General features: G+C 48.1%; 1 protein-coding gene across 1 annotated transcript in view; it reads left to right on the top strand.

The window, feature by feature from the left end:
* Positions 1–14,611, top strand: part of SPTBN5 (spectrin beta, non-erythrocytic 5) — an 84,710-nt gene that overhangs the window by 31,776 nt on the left and 38,323 nt on the right. The window contains 12 exon segments of the mRNA XM_036736689.1: positions 1,237–1,394; positions 2,621–2,756; positions 3,292–3,437; positions 4,963–5,077; positions 5,410–5,520; positions 6,631–6,810; positions 8,683–8,886; positions 10,226–10,375; positions 10,999–11,103; positions 12,201–12,368; positions 13,153–13,308; positions 14,218–14,409. Coding sequence (XP_036592584.1) covers positions 1,237–1,394; positions 2,621–2,756; positions 3,292–3,437; positions 4,963–5,077; positions 5,410–5,520; positions 6,631–6,810; positions 8,683–8,886; positions 10,226–10,375; positions 10,999–11,103; positions 12,201–12,368; positions 13,153–13,308; positions 14,218–14,409 — 1,821 coding nt within the window.

The following is a 14,611-nucleotide window of genomic DNA, read 5'->3' as shown; positions in this document are numbered from 1 at the left end:
CATGCTTCAGTTTCTATTGAGGGGAGGGAAAGAGGAGCAGGTTCACACATTAATTCAATTCCTCAATAATATTTTAGTTGTTATGGTTTTCTTGGCAAAGATACAGAAGTGGTTTGCCATTTCCTTCTCCAGCTCATTTTACAGATGAGGAACTGAGGCAAACAGGGTTAAGTGACTTGCCCAGGGTCACACAGCTAGTAAGTGTCTGAGGCTGGATTTGAACTCAGGTCCTCCTGACTGCAGACCCAGTTCTCTATCCAGTGTGTTACCTAGCTGTTCCCTCTATAATACCTCTATAATCCCACCAAGTTCCAAGTCCAAAATCTCACTGAGGGACTTGAGTCCAAGTACCCTGGCTTCTCAGGGCTTTTCTGCTTAGGCTAGCAGCAATATCTGACCTGGGCTATAAGATTTCCATGGCGCTAGCTCCTGGGTCATCAGAGGCGCCACTCCCTGCACTTAGATCTAAAGACAAATAAACCAGGACCACTAAGCCTCTGTGCCTCATTCAGGTGGACTTAAAGATGTACCATAAGAAATGATGAGTTCAATGATCTTAGAAATATGTGCAAAGACTTGCATAAAATAATGAAGAGCGAAATGAGCAGAACCAAGGGAACATCGTATACAGTAGCAGCAATATTGTTTTAAGAACAACTTTGAGCAAATAGTCATTTCGACTATTATAAATACCCAGATTAACTACAAAGGACATGTGAAGGAAGGCACTATGCACATCCAGAGAAAAAACTGATAAATAGAAGTATGTATAAAGTGATTTTACATACATATGCCTATTTGTGTCTAATGGTGGCCATCTCAAGGGTTGGGGTAGGGGAAAGTAGAAAAAGAAAGAAAGAAAGAAAGAAAGAAATTTATATGATAACTTTATTATATATTTAAAAGGAATAGCAAGTTGTACATAATAGACTTGCAGTTTCATGTGCAATCATCTTTTCTATTATACTGTGTTATGGAAATGCTTGTTTTATTCCATAAATTAAAAATAAAATAAATTTTAAAAATTAAGATGCTGGCAGTTCTGGTTAAACAACCAATGGAAAGAGAGTGCCCACCCATGTGGGTGTCTTCTCCCAGAAGCAGGTCCCTAGAATCTCCTATATGGGTACTCAATAAATGCTTCCTGAATGAATCAATGATGTTCCTACTCATCCCTTCCTAAGCCTCCAACCCTGTACTAACACAGACTCTTACCATCTAACTGCATGTCTACAGGTCCTAGAACAGGAGCTGGCCCTCTACGGGAGCTTTGTAGCTGAGCTTGTCCAGACAGGACAAACCCTCACCAGCCCCAGGTCCCCCAGTGAGATCCCTGTGCCTCCAGGACGGCTACAAAGCCAGCTTCAGGAGCTGAAGGAGCTGGCGACCACAAGGTGAGCCTGCTTGGGTGGGGGTGGGGAGCATTCCTCTAGCAGTAATAATAGCAAAAATGTTGGCCAATATTTGCATAGTGCTTGCTTTGTGACTGGCACCAAGCACTTTCCAATAATTATCTCATTTGAGCTTCACGGCAACCCTGGAAGGTAGATGCTGTGCTTATCTCCATTTTACAGATGAAGGAGCTGAGACCAACAGAGACTAAGTGACTTGCCCATGGTCACACAGCTAGTCAGAGTTTGAGACTGGATTTGAACTCAGGTCTTGCTGATGCCAGGCCCAGTGCTCTATCCACTGCACCACCTGTAATGCCACCTTGAACCAGGGTCCCCTCCAGATATGTTGGGAAAGGGGTAGGTCCCCGAAAGGTACATTTTTCCTCTTCTAATAGACTCTGAGGGCAGGCACTGCCCAAGCAGGGACCTGTGATCACCTTTCCTCTTGTCCATCCTCTTACTTAGAGGGGAGTCATTGTGGTACACGGGCTTCAGAGTCAGAAGACCTGGGTTCAAATCCTTCCTCTGCCACTTACAAAGGGTTTGATTTTGGACTAGTCTCTTGACCTGTCTGAGTCTTGGTTTTCTTGTATGTAAAATGAGGAGGTCGGACTAGATGAAGATGACCTTTGGTGGTCCAGTAGATAGAGTGCTAGACTCGGCATCAGGAAGACCTGAGTTCAGGTCCCACCTTGGTCACTAACTTAGCTGTGTGACCCTGGGCGAGTCATTTAACCTGCCTCAGTTTCCTCATCTGTAAAATGGGGACACGAATAGAATCGTCAGAATCAAATGAGATTCTATATGTATATATGTGTATGTATGTAATATGAGAGAACATATGTAAAGTGTTGCAAAATTTAAAACATTATATGAATACACCGGCCCTGGAGTCGAGAGGACCTGAATTCAAACCTGGCTGCAGATGCTATCTGTGTGACCCTGGGCAAGTCACTGAACCCCAACCACAAAAAAACCCTTTATGTAAAGGCTAGCTATCATTATTGTTGTTGTTGCTAAAGCTGTTGTGCTGTGATACACAATTCATCTGCACACACACACACACACACACACACACGGTCCTACCGAATGGCCATATCTCATCCAGCCACGTAGTTGTGAACGAGACAGTGGAGTCCATCCCATCACCCTCCCTGGCTAACACCAGTTGGCCACTGTGGGGTTGACCTCTGATGGGGCGGGGGTGGGCCGGGTTGTGACCACAGAGGCCATCGGCTGGAGGAGGAGCTGAGGCTGCACGAGTTCATCCAGGAGGCTGAGGAGCTACAGGGCTGGCTGGCCAGGCAGAAGCAGGTGGCCGGTAGTGAGGAAGACCCTGGAGAAGACTATGCACATGTGCTGGTGAGGGAAAAGGGGAACGCCCGAGGTCGGGTGTTAACGAAGGAAGGGGAACGCCTTGGAGAGTGTGAGAGCAGGCATGCCCGGGAAGGCTGGTGGTCCCCAGCTCTGCTATGTGGAGAAAGACTGGCTATGTCCTTTATGGAGAGGCTAAAGCCACAGTAATCAGGACCGAGAAAGAAGGGGAAGTCAGCCAGCTTTGGGGGAGCCCCATCCCTTGGCCAGACTTCCCGGCCCCATAAGGGACAGGTAGGCCTCTACTCTCTAATCTCTGGTCTCCCACCCTCTGGTACCCCCAAGTTCTTGGCCTCCCACTTAAGTGTACTCATATAAGGATCTTGAGAGGGTGTATGGGCTACGCCAACTTCCCAGGCTGGGACCTGAGGATGCATTTAAGGAGGGCAGTGTGGCACAGTAGAAAGAAGCCTGGTCTGTTTCCTCATTGGGTTGGATCCTTTAAGATGCCCCCCGGCTCTGAGTCGCTGACTCCTTGAACGAAAGGTGACCCTCTCTCTCCACCTGTCTTTCCGCACCTCAGCACCTCCGGGCCAAGTATGAGCTGTTTCAGCACCAGGTGGAGGCAGGTGGAAGGCAGGTGGCATCCTGCCAACAGCTAGCAGAGACCCTGCTGGAGGGCCGGCACAGTGCCGCCCAAGAGATCTGCCGGAGGCAACAGGAACTACAGTGAGTAGCCAGCTGGCCGGGGCCTGCAGGCACTGGGGCATGCCAGTCCTTAGAGCTGGTGAGAGAGTGGGCCCAGAGCGTCGGCGATGCTCCAAGAACCAGCCGTCATCACCTGCTACCCAACAGGCTTCTGGGAGAAAAGGGCACTGTGAGACTGTCCTACCAGGGCTGAGGGCTGCCCCCCATGGGGAGGGTGTTACAGCTAGGGCAGCAGGGAGGCTCCAAGGCTCAGGATTCAGAGATACCGTCTGGAGAAAGAGAGCAGGTCTGCTTTACGCTGTGTACACACTCTGCTATTGTCGAGTATTCAGCACGTCCTACTCTCCGAGACCCCCATATGGAAAAGATACTAAGGTGGTTTGCCATTTCCTTTTCCAGTGTGTGTAACACCAAACTGGAGGCAATGCAAAATGATCAAAGAGATCAATACGGTGGAAGCTGACGCTGGAATCAGGGGAGCTGGGTTCAGATCCTGCCTCTGATGATTGCTAGCTGGGTGACATTGGCTAAGTCCCTTAAGCTCCCTAGGCCACTGATTCCTTATCTGTAAAATGGCAGGCTTGGACTAGATGGCATGGCCTCTAGGGTCCCTTCCAGCTCGAGAGCTATGATCTGATTTTCAAAATAGAAGACATGACCTCAAAAAAGTTTACAATCTAACTGGCAGACTGTGAAAAACACATATTAAAAAAGATCTAATAAAGCATATTTAGGGCAACCCTAGGAATGCTTTCATAACAAACTATTGGCAAGTATTATGGGATGGTGCAAAGGGTGCTTAATTTGGAGTCCTATAACCTGAGTTCAAATCCGGACTCAACTATTTACTTCCTGTGCGACCGTGGGCAAATCACCTAACCTCTCTGGGCTTCAGTAAAATGACAGGTTTGGACCAAACGATGTCTAGGGTTCCTTTCAGCTCTAAATGACGTGCTCCTGTGAACTCAAGAGACAGTAAACATCATGGAGGTCTAGGAGCAAAGGAGAAGAGAGAAGAGAGGAGAGGAGAGCAGTGATGATGGAAGCATGTATCTAGGGCTGGGAGGGACCTCAGGGCCCGTTAGCCTAGCCCCTTCGTTTTAGTTTTCTAGCTGTTTTTCAGGCATGGCTGACTCTTTGTGACCCCTTTTCGAGGTTTTCTTGGCAAAAATACTGAAGCGGTTGCCATTTCTTCTCCAGCTCATTTTTAACAGTTGAGGAAACTGAGGCAAACAGGGTTAAGCAACTTGCCCAGGGTCACTTGCCCAGTAAGTGTCTGAGGCAAGATTTGAACTCAGGTCTTCCTGACCCCCAGGCTCAGCTCTCTGTCCACTGCACCACCTAGCTGCCATTCATTTTACAGAAGAGCAAACAAGTCACCCAGCTAGGATTTGAATCCAGGTGGCCTGACTCTAGGACCAGCATGAGGGTTTGGGGCAAGTTTTGGTGGGACTCAGAAAGAAGGCGAGCTGGACTAGACTAGGCTTCAACATGGGGATCAATGAGTCGTAGGAATGGTTACCTAACCCTCGTGTCGCCATCACAGGAGCACATGGGCAGAGGTGTGGGGGCTGACCCAAGCACGGGGCCAGTCACTCAGGGAGGCAGAGACAGTGCTCAAGATTCACCAGGATCTCACAGATGCCCTCGCCCACATACAGGTATGATCCAGGGAGAGGGTTCTTCTTGGAGCAGAGGCCCCTCTCCTCCCTGCCCCCATTCCTCGTGCCTCTTCCCTAAGACAGATGGCACATTGGATAGCGCTCTAGTCAGGAGCGCCTAAACTCAAATCTTGCCTCATTCGCCAACTGCGTAACCCTGGGGCAAATCACTTAATGTTCTCTGCCTCAGTTTGCCCATCTGTAAAAAGAACATAACACCCACCTCCCAGGGTTATTGTTAGGATCAAATGGGCTCTTTTAATGCACCTTGCAAACATTAAAGGACTGTATAAATGCTTGTGATCGTTGTTAAGACAATTCTTTCTTCCCAGGAGAAGGCCACGAGCCTTCCCGATGATGTGGCACAGGACAGGCACGGGGCCCAGGCTCAGCTCCGGAGGCACGAGCAGCTGGAACATGAGCTCTCGGGCACTGAGCGGCGAGTAAGTCAGCTGCTGCTTCTGCGCAGTGCCCCTCCTGCCTATGCCCTAGAACACCGGCCCCTGCTGTGCCTTCAGATTCCCTGGGTGTAGTGGATCAGGTGCCAGACCCAGAGCTGGGAAACGCCAGGTTCAAATCCCACCTCTGACACTTTCTAACTGTGTGACCCCAGGCAAATCACTTTACCTCCCTGAAACTGTTTCCTCATCCGTCAAAATGAGATGGCATGGTCGGACTAGATCAACACTTAGGGTCACTTCCGGCACTAACTACATCTATGATTGGGTGAATTCGGTGGATTCCAAGACTGGCTCTGATGTGTATGAATGGGACCTGGGTGGGCTTGTACGCCTGAGCTAGGCTTATGTCAAAGCAGGTCAAGTCAGCAAGCATTTATTAAGCACTTACTGTGTGCCAGGCATTGTGCTGGGTACCGGGAATATAAATACAAGCAGAATGAATGACTTTTCTTTCTGACCTCGAGTTGTTTAGGAAGCTAGAAAGGTGAAGGAGGAAGGGAGGTGGAGTCAGGGGAGGGAAGAAAGTAAAAGAGATGAAAAGACTTGGTGTGGGGTGGGGGGGGGGAGGGGGAGGGCGGGGGGAATGGTTATTGTAGAGAAAGTCACCAGGATAGCTTGGAGAGGCATGAAAACAGGACTGGATATTCTCCGGAAAAGGGAGGTTCTGGGAGGAAAGCCCATCAGAGGGCTTTGGCTCCAGAAGCAGAAGGTAGTTCCAAAGTGTGAAGTCCAGGAGCAGAGGGACCAGGCTGAAGAGGCTTCTGGGACATTGTAGAAAAAAGGCTTGGAGAGCCAGGAGTGTGGTCTGGAGAGGAATGCGAGGACTGGTCCCTTCCCTCCCTATATCTTTGATCCCATGCACCCCCTCAGTACACCGATGGGTTCTTTCTTCCCTTGGACAGGGCATGACTGGTGCTTCTTTTTCCTTTCAAAGGAGATCTTTTTAAAATTTTTTTTCCTAAAGTTGGTGTCCTGAGGTGAGTGGGAGAGGAGGGCTGTCTTTAGGGAGGGTGGGTCCCCTTTGCTTCCATGGGCCTGCTGGGCCCCACAGCCCCCAACCTCTCCAGAGAGCTGACCCCTGTCCTTCCTCAGCTGCAGGAGCTGTTGGATACGGCTGATGAGATGCAGAAGCTGTGCTCTGGAACTCAGGCCGAGGCCCTGCAGAGCCAGCAGGAAGCTGTGGTTCAGAGCTGGGAGTCGCTGAGGCTTCGGGTAGAAAGGCGCCGGGGAGATCTGGAACAGGCCTGCTTGCTTGCAGGCTTCCATACTGTGGTGAGAAATCCCCAGAGTGCCTTGGAAGAAAAGACATTGGGACCTGGAGGGGCAGCATATAGATTGTAAGCTTCTTGACCTCAGGGGTGATTTTATATTTTAACTTTACAGTCCCAGCACCTAGACACTTGTTTTGGACCAGACTGCAGGGGTAGGGAAGCTGTGGCCTTCTAGGTCCTTGTACGTGGCCTCTTGACTGAGTCCAAGTTTTATAGAAGAAATCCTTTTATTTTGTTTTAATTTTTTTTTGGAGGGGGACAGGCAGAGCAATTGGGGTTAAGTGACTTGCCCAAGGTCACATAGCTAGTACGTGTGTCAAGTGTCTGAGCTCACATTTGAACTCAGGTCCTCCTGACTCCAGAGTCGGTACTCTACTCACTGAACCACCTAGCTGCCCCAAGAAATCCTTTTATTAAGGGGATTTGTTCTGTGGAGTTTGGGTTCAGTCAAAGGGCCACACTTGAGGACCTAGAGGGCCACATGTGGTCTTGAGGCCACAGGTTCCCCACCCCTAGACCAGAGCTATGATTTAACTGATATAAGAACTCTAGGTGAAGACTCTCCCTCTACCGGTGTTGATCTACAACTTAACACCTTAGAGAGGTTCCTTGGGCACTGAAAAGTAAGTGACTTGCCCAGGGTCACATGGTCAGTATGTGTTAGAGGCAGGACTTAAATCCAGATCTTCCTGACTCTGAGGCCACCTCTCTGTCCATGACACTGTACCATCTCTCAAATGGAATTGAGGGTATTGTGCACAGAGCACAGACGGGGATGTAGGTGTGACATACATACGGGGCTAGTCTTAGAACATTTGTGGGCAACCAGACAAGTAAGTACAACGTGGGAAGCAAGATCTGTGAGAAGTTAAGCAAAGAGGTGCTCATCTAGGGAGCCAGCCCAAGGGGCCCAGAGTACTGTCCTGCTACGGCCTACAGATGTGACCCGGGCATTAAGTCCTTACCATGTTTGCCACTAGGCTGGGTGCAGTGACAGGTGCAGATGGGTAAGACACAGTCCCTGCCCTCAGAAAGCTCATAGCCTACATAAAGAGACAGGAATAACATACTTGAAGCAATAGCTAATATTGCCAGACAATTCATTCTTAGTGGGGGAGGTACAGACTCTGAGTATTGTTGAGTTCAGAGAAGAGAAAGCAGAGAAGGCTTTCTCGAATAGCCGGGGAAGGCTTCAGGCAGGAAGCAGGACTTCCTGAAGCGGAGTCATGAAGGAAGAGTAAGATTCAGGCAGGTAGAACAAAAAGGAGAGGGGGTTCCAAGTGTGTATGGGGGGGAGGGGAAGAAAGCACAGGAAAAGACGGCAAGGTAAGAATAAGCATACCTTGATGAGGGACAGCGATGAAAGTGAGCCGGCTGGAGAACAGTGAGGATTTAATGCTGGAAAGTAGCAGATAATAAGGAAAGCCAGCTTCTGGAGAGCCCTCTCAGCCTCACACCATGGGTTCTGAGCTGCCCACATCTGGAGAACCAGGGGGCATCTGAACTAGTTGGTATCTGAAAGGAGTGATGTGAGGCAGCTTGGTACGGTGGAAAGAATGCTGTACTTGAAGTCATAAGACCTGAGTTCAAATCCAGACTCTGCTCCCTCACTGTCTGTGTGACCTTGGGCAAGTGATTTAACCTCTCTGGACCTCAGTTTCCACATCTGTAAGATGAGGTGGTTGGATGAAATGATTTCTAAGGTCTGTGATTCAGTGACTTAGAGGAGCCTCTGAACTAGCTCTGATATCTGTACATATGTGTACCTTGGTAGGTCTGCTGGGAGAGCACACCAGAGTTCTGCTTATGTGAGAGCTGGTTCTCTTCATTCCTGCTCAAAGCTGACTCCCTCTGTTCTCTCTGGGGGGCCCAGGTACAGGAGTATTCAACATGGGCGACTGGAGTTCAGAGGGAGCTGTGGGCAAAGGAGACCTCCCGAGATGCCAGCAGCAGCCACTTGCAGCTTAGTGAGCATCAGGACGTCCGGGCCAAGCTGGAGGCCCAGGAGGAGGTGTACCAGCAGGCGGTACAGCTGGGCCAGGGGCTGCTCCTTGAGGAGGGAGCCCCCATTGAAGAGGTAGCTTTTTGCTCCAGGCTCTCCCCAAGGCCTCCATGTGGATGTGTTTTCTTCCCTGCTCCATTCTACTCCTTTCTTACCTTATCTAACCCCTCCGCTACTCTGATGACATCCTGGTCAAGACCTAGGAACACAGAAGGGGCTTGCCCTGCTGCATATAAAAGCTTAGGAACATCACTGTAGAGCTGGATGGGGCCAGCTAGTCCAGATCTCATGTTTTATAGATGAGGAAACGGGTCTAGGGGGCCTAATTACCTTGTCCAGGGTCATAAGGTAATTAATGATAGATATGGGATTTAAACCCAGGCCCTCTGACTCCAGAGTCAGTGTTATTTCCACAGCAGAGGGGAGAGGGGAAAATACAAGGGAGAGTTGAAGGTGGGAATAAGGCAGGGGTTACATATGGAGTCACAAGAATCATCAAACATTAGAGCTGGAAAGAGGCTTTAGGGACTCCTTAGCCTGAGATCTGTTGAATGCACACACACATATATACAGTTATCCCTTCCACATCACAGGGGGTTAGGGGCGCAGCTCCCCCACAATCTGGAGAATTCTTGTAAGGTGTTTTGGCCCTCCCTTCATACCAGAGAAAAAGTCTGATTTTTTTTTTGTTTTATGGGCTATTTACAGTACCTTATTGTAAAATTTGGGTTAAGTATCTGTCCATAGGCTGCTGGCCTTCACATGTCATCTGTGGCTTCCGCAAAACTCCCTAAAAATTCCCATTTAATTTCTTATGCCGACCTACAATATATCAGAACCTGCAATGGGGAAAGTCATGATGTGGAAGGGATGACTGCGTGTGTGTACATTATACACATCAACAGATGCACATACATGTGTGTATGTAGTATACATGCATGTGTATAATACATACATGTGTTATATATAGAATGCACATGCTTGTATACACCTATGTATATTAACATATACATGTGTGCTCACATATATTCTAATACTTGTATTTTCATATAATTGTTTTCCTTTTAATACTAAGTATTTTATTTTATGCATTTAAAAATGCATAATTATTCTGAGAAAGGATCCATAGGCTTCACCATCCTACCAAAGAGGCCTATGACACAGAAAAGGTTAATTAGTCCAGTGTTAGAGAATCCAAACCTCACAGAACAACTCTCCTTAAAAAAAAGGATTTGTTCTGTGAAGTTTGGGTTCAAAAGGCCTCACTTGAGGACCTAGAGGACGACATGTGGCCTCAAGGCCACAGGTTCCCCACCCCTGCACTAGTCTGAGGCTCTTCTGCACATACACCCCAACACTGTCTTTCTCAGACCACCCCACCCCTACCCCAACCCAGGCTGTCTGTGTGCTGCAGATCCAGGAGAAGCTGGGAGCCCTCCGGGAAGAGCGGCTAAAGGTGTTCCAGGCTTGGGAAGGGAAGCAGGAGCAGCTGATGACCATGCACCTTGGACAGCTCTTCAGCAGAGACTGTGACCACTTCAATAAGATCCTCACTGCCCAGGAGGTAGCTCCCACCCACCCCCTCTCCTCAGGCCCTTGCTTCCCTGTGTTCTCCATTATCTTTTCCCCCTATCAATTCCCCCTCCCTCACTTTCCTCATATGCATACACATGTACACACACACACACACACACACACACACTCATTTCTCTGCTTTCTATTCTTTCCCACCTGTTTTAGAAGCAGCAAATGTGTTGATTTGATCCAATTCAGCAAATAGACTGATGAAAAATGCCATAGTCCCAGCCCTCCACAAGTTTACATAATGTGTGTGTGTGTATCTGTGTGTGTCTGTGTGTGTCTGTGTGTGTGTGAAAAATGATAGATCGTGATGAACAAAATAGTGTAGGAAAAATGAAAAGAAAGTTGTACCCTTCAATGTGGCTAAGATCCAGGGTGGACACTCTCTGCTTCCTTCACCAGCTGAAGCCTGGGCTGAGTCATGAGATCATAGATTTAGGGCTGTATGAGACCTCAGAGATCAGCTAGTCGAACCCCTTCTTTTTGCAGATAAAGAAACTGAGGCCCTTGGAGGTTAAGCAACACATACACTCATCTATCTGCTTTATGTCCAAACCAAATTGGCTCTTGATTCTTCTCTTTGGCCCTCATCATGGGTTGGTCTAGGTGTATCTAAAAACCAGCACCTTGGAAAGCTCCGTGGAGGGACTGGAGAGGCTGATCCGGAAGCATGAGGCTTTCCAGAAGATTCTGGCTGCCCAGGATGAGAAGGTGATGGGCTCAGAGGGAAGCTGGGATGTTCTGCCTGGCCGAGTCGGGCATGGAGGAGCATGGAGAAGTCCAAAAGGGGGAAGAATGAGTCAAGAGGCTATGAGCTATATGTGGGGCACAGGAAGTAGACAGGGTAGGTGAGGGACTAACATAAAGTAAATGCAGAGAGGCTGCTCCCAACACCCTAGAGACCAATTGGGGATCACAAGATCACAATTTTAGATCTGTCAACCACCTTTGAGGCTACCTAGTCCATCCTTATTTGATAGATGAGAAAGCTGAGGCTCAGACAGGTCAAGAGCCCTGCCAAACATCACACAGCCAGAAGTATCTGAGCAAGATTTGAACCCAGGGCATCTAAAATCCAAGTACGACACTTTGTCCACTGTGCCATGCTGTCTCCTAGCTGTCCTTGGAGAGATTGCTCAGTCCAGCATGGGCAATATGGTATATTTGAAAAAGAGGGGAAGAAACTAATTTTCAAATACTGGCTTTGACAAATACTAGCTGTGGCCCTGGAAAAGTGATTTTTACGTCTCCGAGTCTCAGTTTCCTCGTCTGTAAAATGGGAGTTATTGTAAAGAAAACATGTTGTGCTTTCTTTGAGTGCTATAGACATGTGAATGGTTGGCATTGTGGATAGGGCATTGGACCTGGAGTCAGGAAGACTCAAGTTCGAATCCTGCCTTAGACACTTCCTAACTTGGTGATGTTTGGCAAGGCTCTTAAACTCTCTGCCATGTGACTCTGGTCAAATCACTTAACTTCTCTTAGGTTTGGTTTCTTTTTCTGTAAAATGAGGATGATAATAGTAGCACCTACATTAAATGAGATAGCATATGTAAAGTGCCTCACAAGGCTTAAAATGTGATGTAAATGTTAGCTGTTGTTAACATTACTGGTCAGAAGCACCTTGGGATGGGTCTGCTCTAGAAGGGATGAAAGGCTCTGTTTTGTATCCCCCAGACTTACCAGGTCTGCTTTTTGATCCCTATAAGCTTGCACTGGGGAGGTGGCATGCAGAACTAGGGATGTGCAGCAAGACTCTGAGCCTAGAGGGGTGATACAGGCAGTAAGCACCTTCTCCCCTCCCACAGGAAGCAGCCCTGCAGGAACAGGTGAAGCATCTCAAGGGAGCCGGGGTGTATGAATTACTGAATTTGGTGCGGGAGCGACGAAGGCGAGTAAAGGAGCAGGCCCATACCCGTGGGAAAGCCCTGCATACCACCCTGTTGCTGGCGAGTTTCACCAGGGATGTGGCTGAGGTCAGTACCAGGGCTGGACCAGAAGGGTAGTAATGAACAGGACAATTGAACTGAGCAAAGCAGGCCCCAATAAGCTGGGGGCTCTGTACATCTAAAAGGAGCCCCCAGACAACTCCAGAACCCCTAAGACAGTTATATGGCTCCTTCTGTGTCCCCTCCCCTATGACTGCCTCTCAAATGACAGCAAGCATTGGCTGAGCCTTTGAGGAACTTCTGCTTGGTTTGCTGGTGATACCAGCTTAACATACCAGGGGAACTGCCCTACCAGGAACCTCACAGGTATCAACCTAGGCCCAGATCATAAGTCTAATTCATTATCCAACAAACTCTTAGTAAGTGCTTACTATATGCCAGGCACTGTGTGGAGAGCTGGGGATATAAAGAGAGGCAAAAACATATGATCCCTGCCCTCAAGGAACTCATATTCTAATGAGAGAGACAACCTACAGATAAATGATCTATATTCTATAGACATAGATAGATAGATAGAGTGAATAGAAGGGAAGAAGGCACTAGGTGGAGGGATGGCCAGAAGGGGAAAGTCCTGGGTTAGGGTTGGGGGACAGGAGTTAGGAAAGGCTCCTAAATCCAGTGACCAATACACAGGGAATGATCTATATAGAGTCTACATGGGCCTAGGTAATGATAGTCTGTCCCATATAATGTTCACTGGGGGTGGCACGCAGAACTAGGAATGTGCAGCTAGGCTCTGGGCCCAGGGAATGATAAAGGTTAAGTTAATTATAACTAACCCTACTCCTACCTTGTCACCGGTTGTACCCAGGCAGAAGACTGGATCCAAGAGAGAACTCAACAACTAGAAGAACCAAGCCCATGGGGTTCTGGTGACCTGAAGGACAAGCTGAAGTGCTTACAGAAACACCAGGAATTTGAGGCTGAGGTCCAGGCCCATGAGGAAGTTATAACCCATGTCACCAAGGTAAAGCAAATAGCTATCAAGGGGATGAAGACAATACATTCAAGCAGCTTTTGTCACTGTTGGGTCATTTCAGTCATGTCTGACCCCTTTGGCGGGGTTTTGGGACAGAGATACTGGACTGGTTTGCCATTTCCTTCTCCAGCCCATTTCACATATGAGGAAACTGAGGCAAACAGGGTTAAGTGACTTGCCCAGAGTCACACAGCTAGTAAGGGTCTAAGGCCAGATTTGAGCTCAGGAAGATGAGTCTTCCTGACCTCAAGCCCAGGGCTCTATCCACTGAGCCACATAGCTGTGTAAGCAGCAGTGTGCGGTTAAATGCTTAACAACCTACTCTCTGAAGAGAAAAATGTGTCCACAACAGACTTTTAAGTTTAATTTGCATTATTGACATTTTTCTGCCATATTCTAAAGTCTAGACAATCAACAAAACAAAAAAATCGAGCCCCGATTTGTAGCATGTGCTGATTTCTGGAGTGTAAACGCTCACACTGCAAATTTCACAGCTGGCTCTTGTGAGCCTATCTGGACTGGTTTCAGCACACCCTGCCTTTAGGAGAGTTCACTTACAGGATGAATGGAAAGCTCTGGGGTGCCTGAGGGAGCGACAACAGAGCAGATGGCAAGGATCGGGAGCTCTTAGGCTAAATCAGGCCTAAGGAGTGACCCACCAGCACTGGGAAGGGTGGACCCAAGGCTTGGAGTGGAAAGGGGATCCTGGGTTCCCTCCAGCAAGGGTAGGGGATGAGGGAAGGTGCTCAGTGTCCAGCTGGCAAGAGGAAAAAAAAATGGCATTATCAGGAAGGTTGAGGGTGGGGTCTGGAAGTTGGGTCCCATTTGAGGGAAGCAATACTTTAGGGACGAGGGACCAGGAAGACAAAATCTCCTGGTGTCTGGACTTCATTGCAGAAGGGAGAAGCTCTCCTGGCCCAGAGCCATCCTCAGGCTAGAGAGATCCTGGAAAAACAGCAGAGGCTTCAGGATCACTGGCACAAGCTAAGACAGGCCATGGTCGCCAGGGGCAGGGGCCTGGAGGACAAACGGGATTTCTTAGAGTTTCTACAACGTGTGGACCAAGTAGAGGCCTGGATCAGGGAGAAGGTAGAAACGATTTCATGTGTATTTATGTATCTATGCATTATGTATGCATATATACACACAAATATGTATTTTATATATCTATAGATACATACATATACAAGTATATTCCATATTAAATCATTGTTATTACCTTATATATTTTCTGTATCTACATATACTTCTATATAGATATTAACATATAACAATATACCCTATATCTGTA

Source organism: Trichosurus vulpecula, chromosome 8, assembly GCF_011100635.1.
Source record: "Trichosurus vulpecula isolate mTriVul1 chromosome 8, mTriVul1.pri, whole genome shotgun sequence".
Taxonomy (NCBI): Eukaryota; Metazoa; Chordata; class Mammalia; order Diprotodontia; family Phalangeridae; genus Trichosurus; species Trichosurus vulpecula.
Note: the sequence above shows the minus strand (reverse complement) of the source record. Positions and strands in the feature narration are given on the sequence as shown.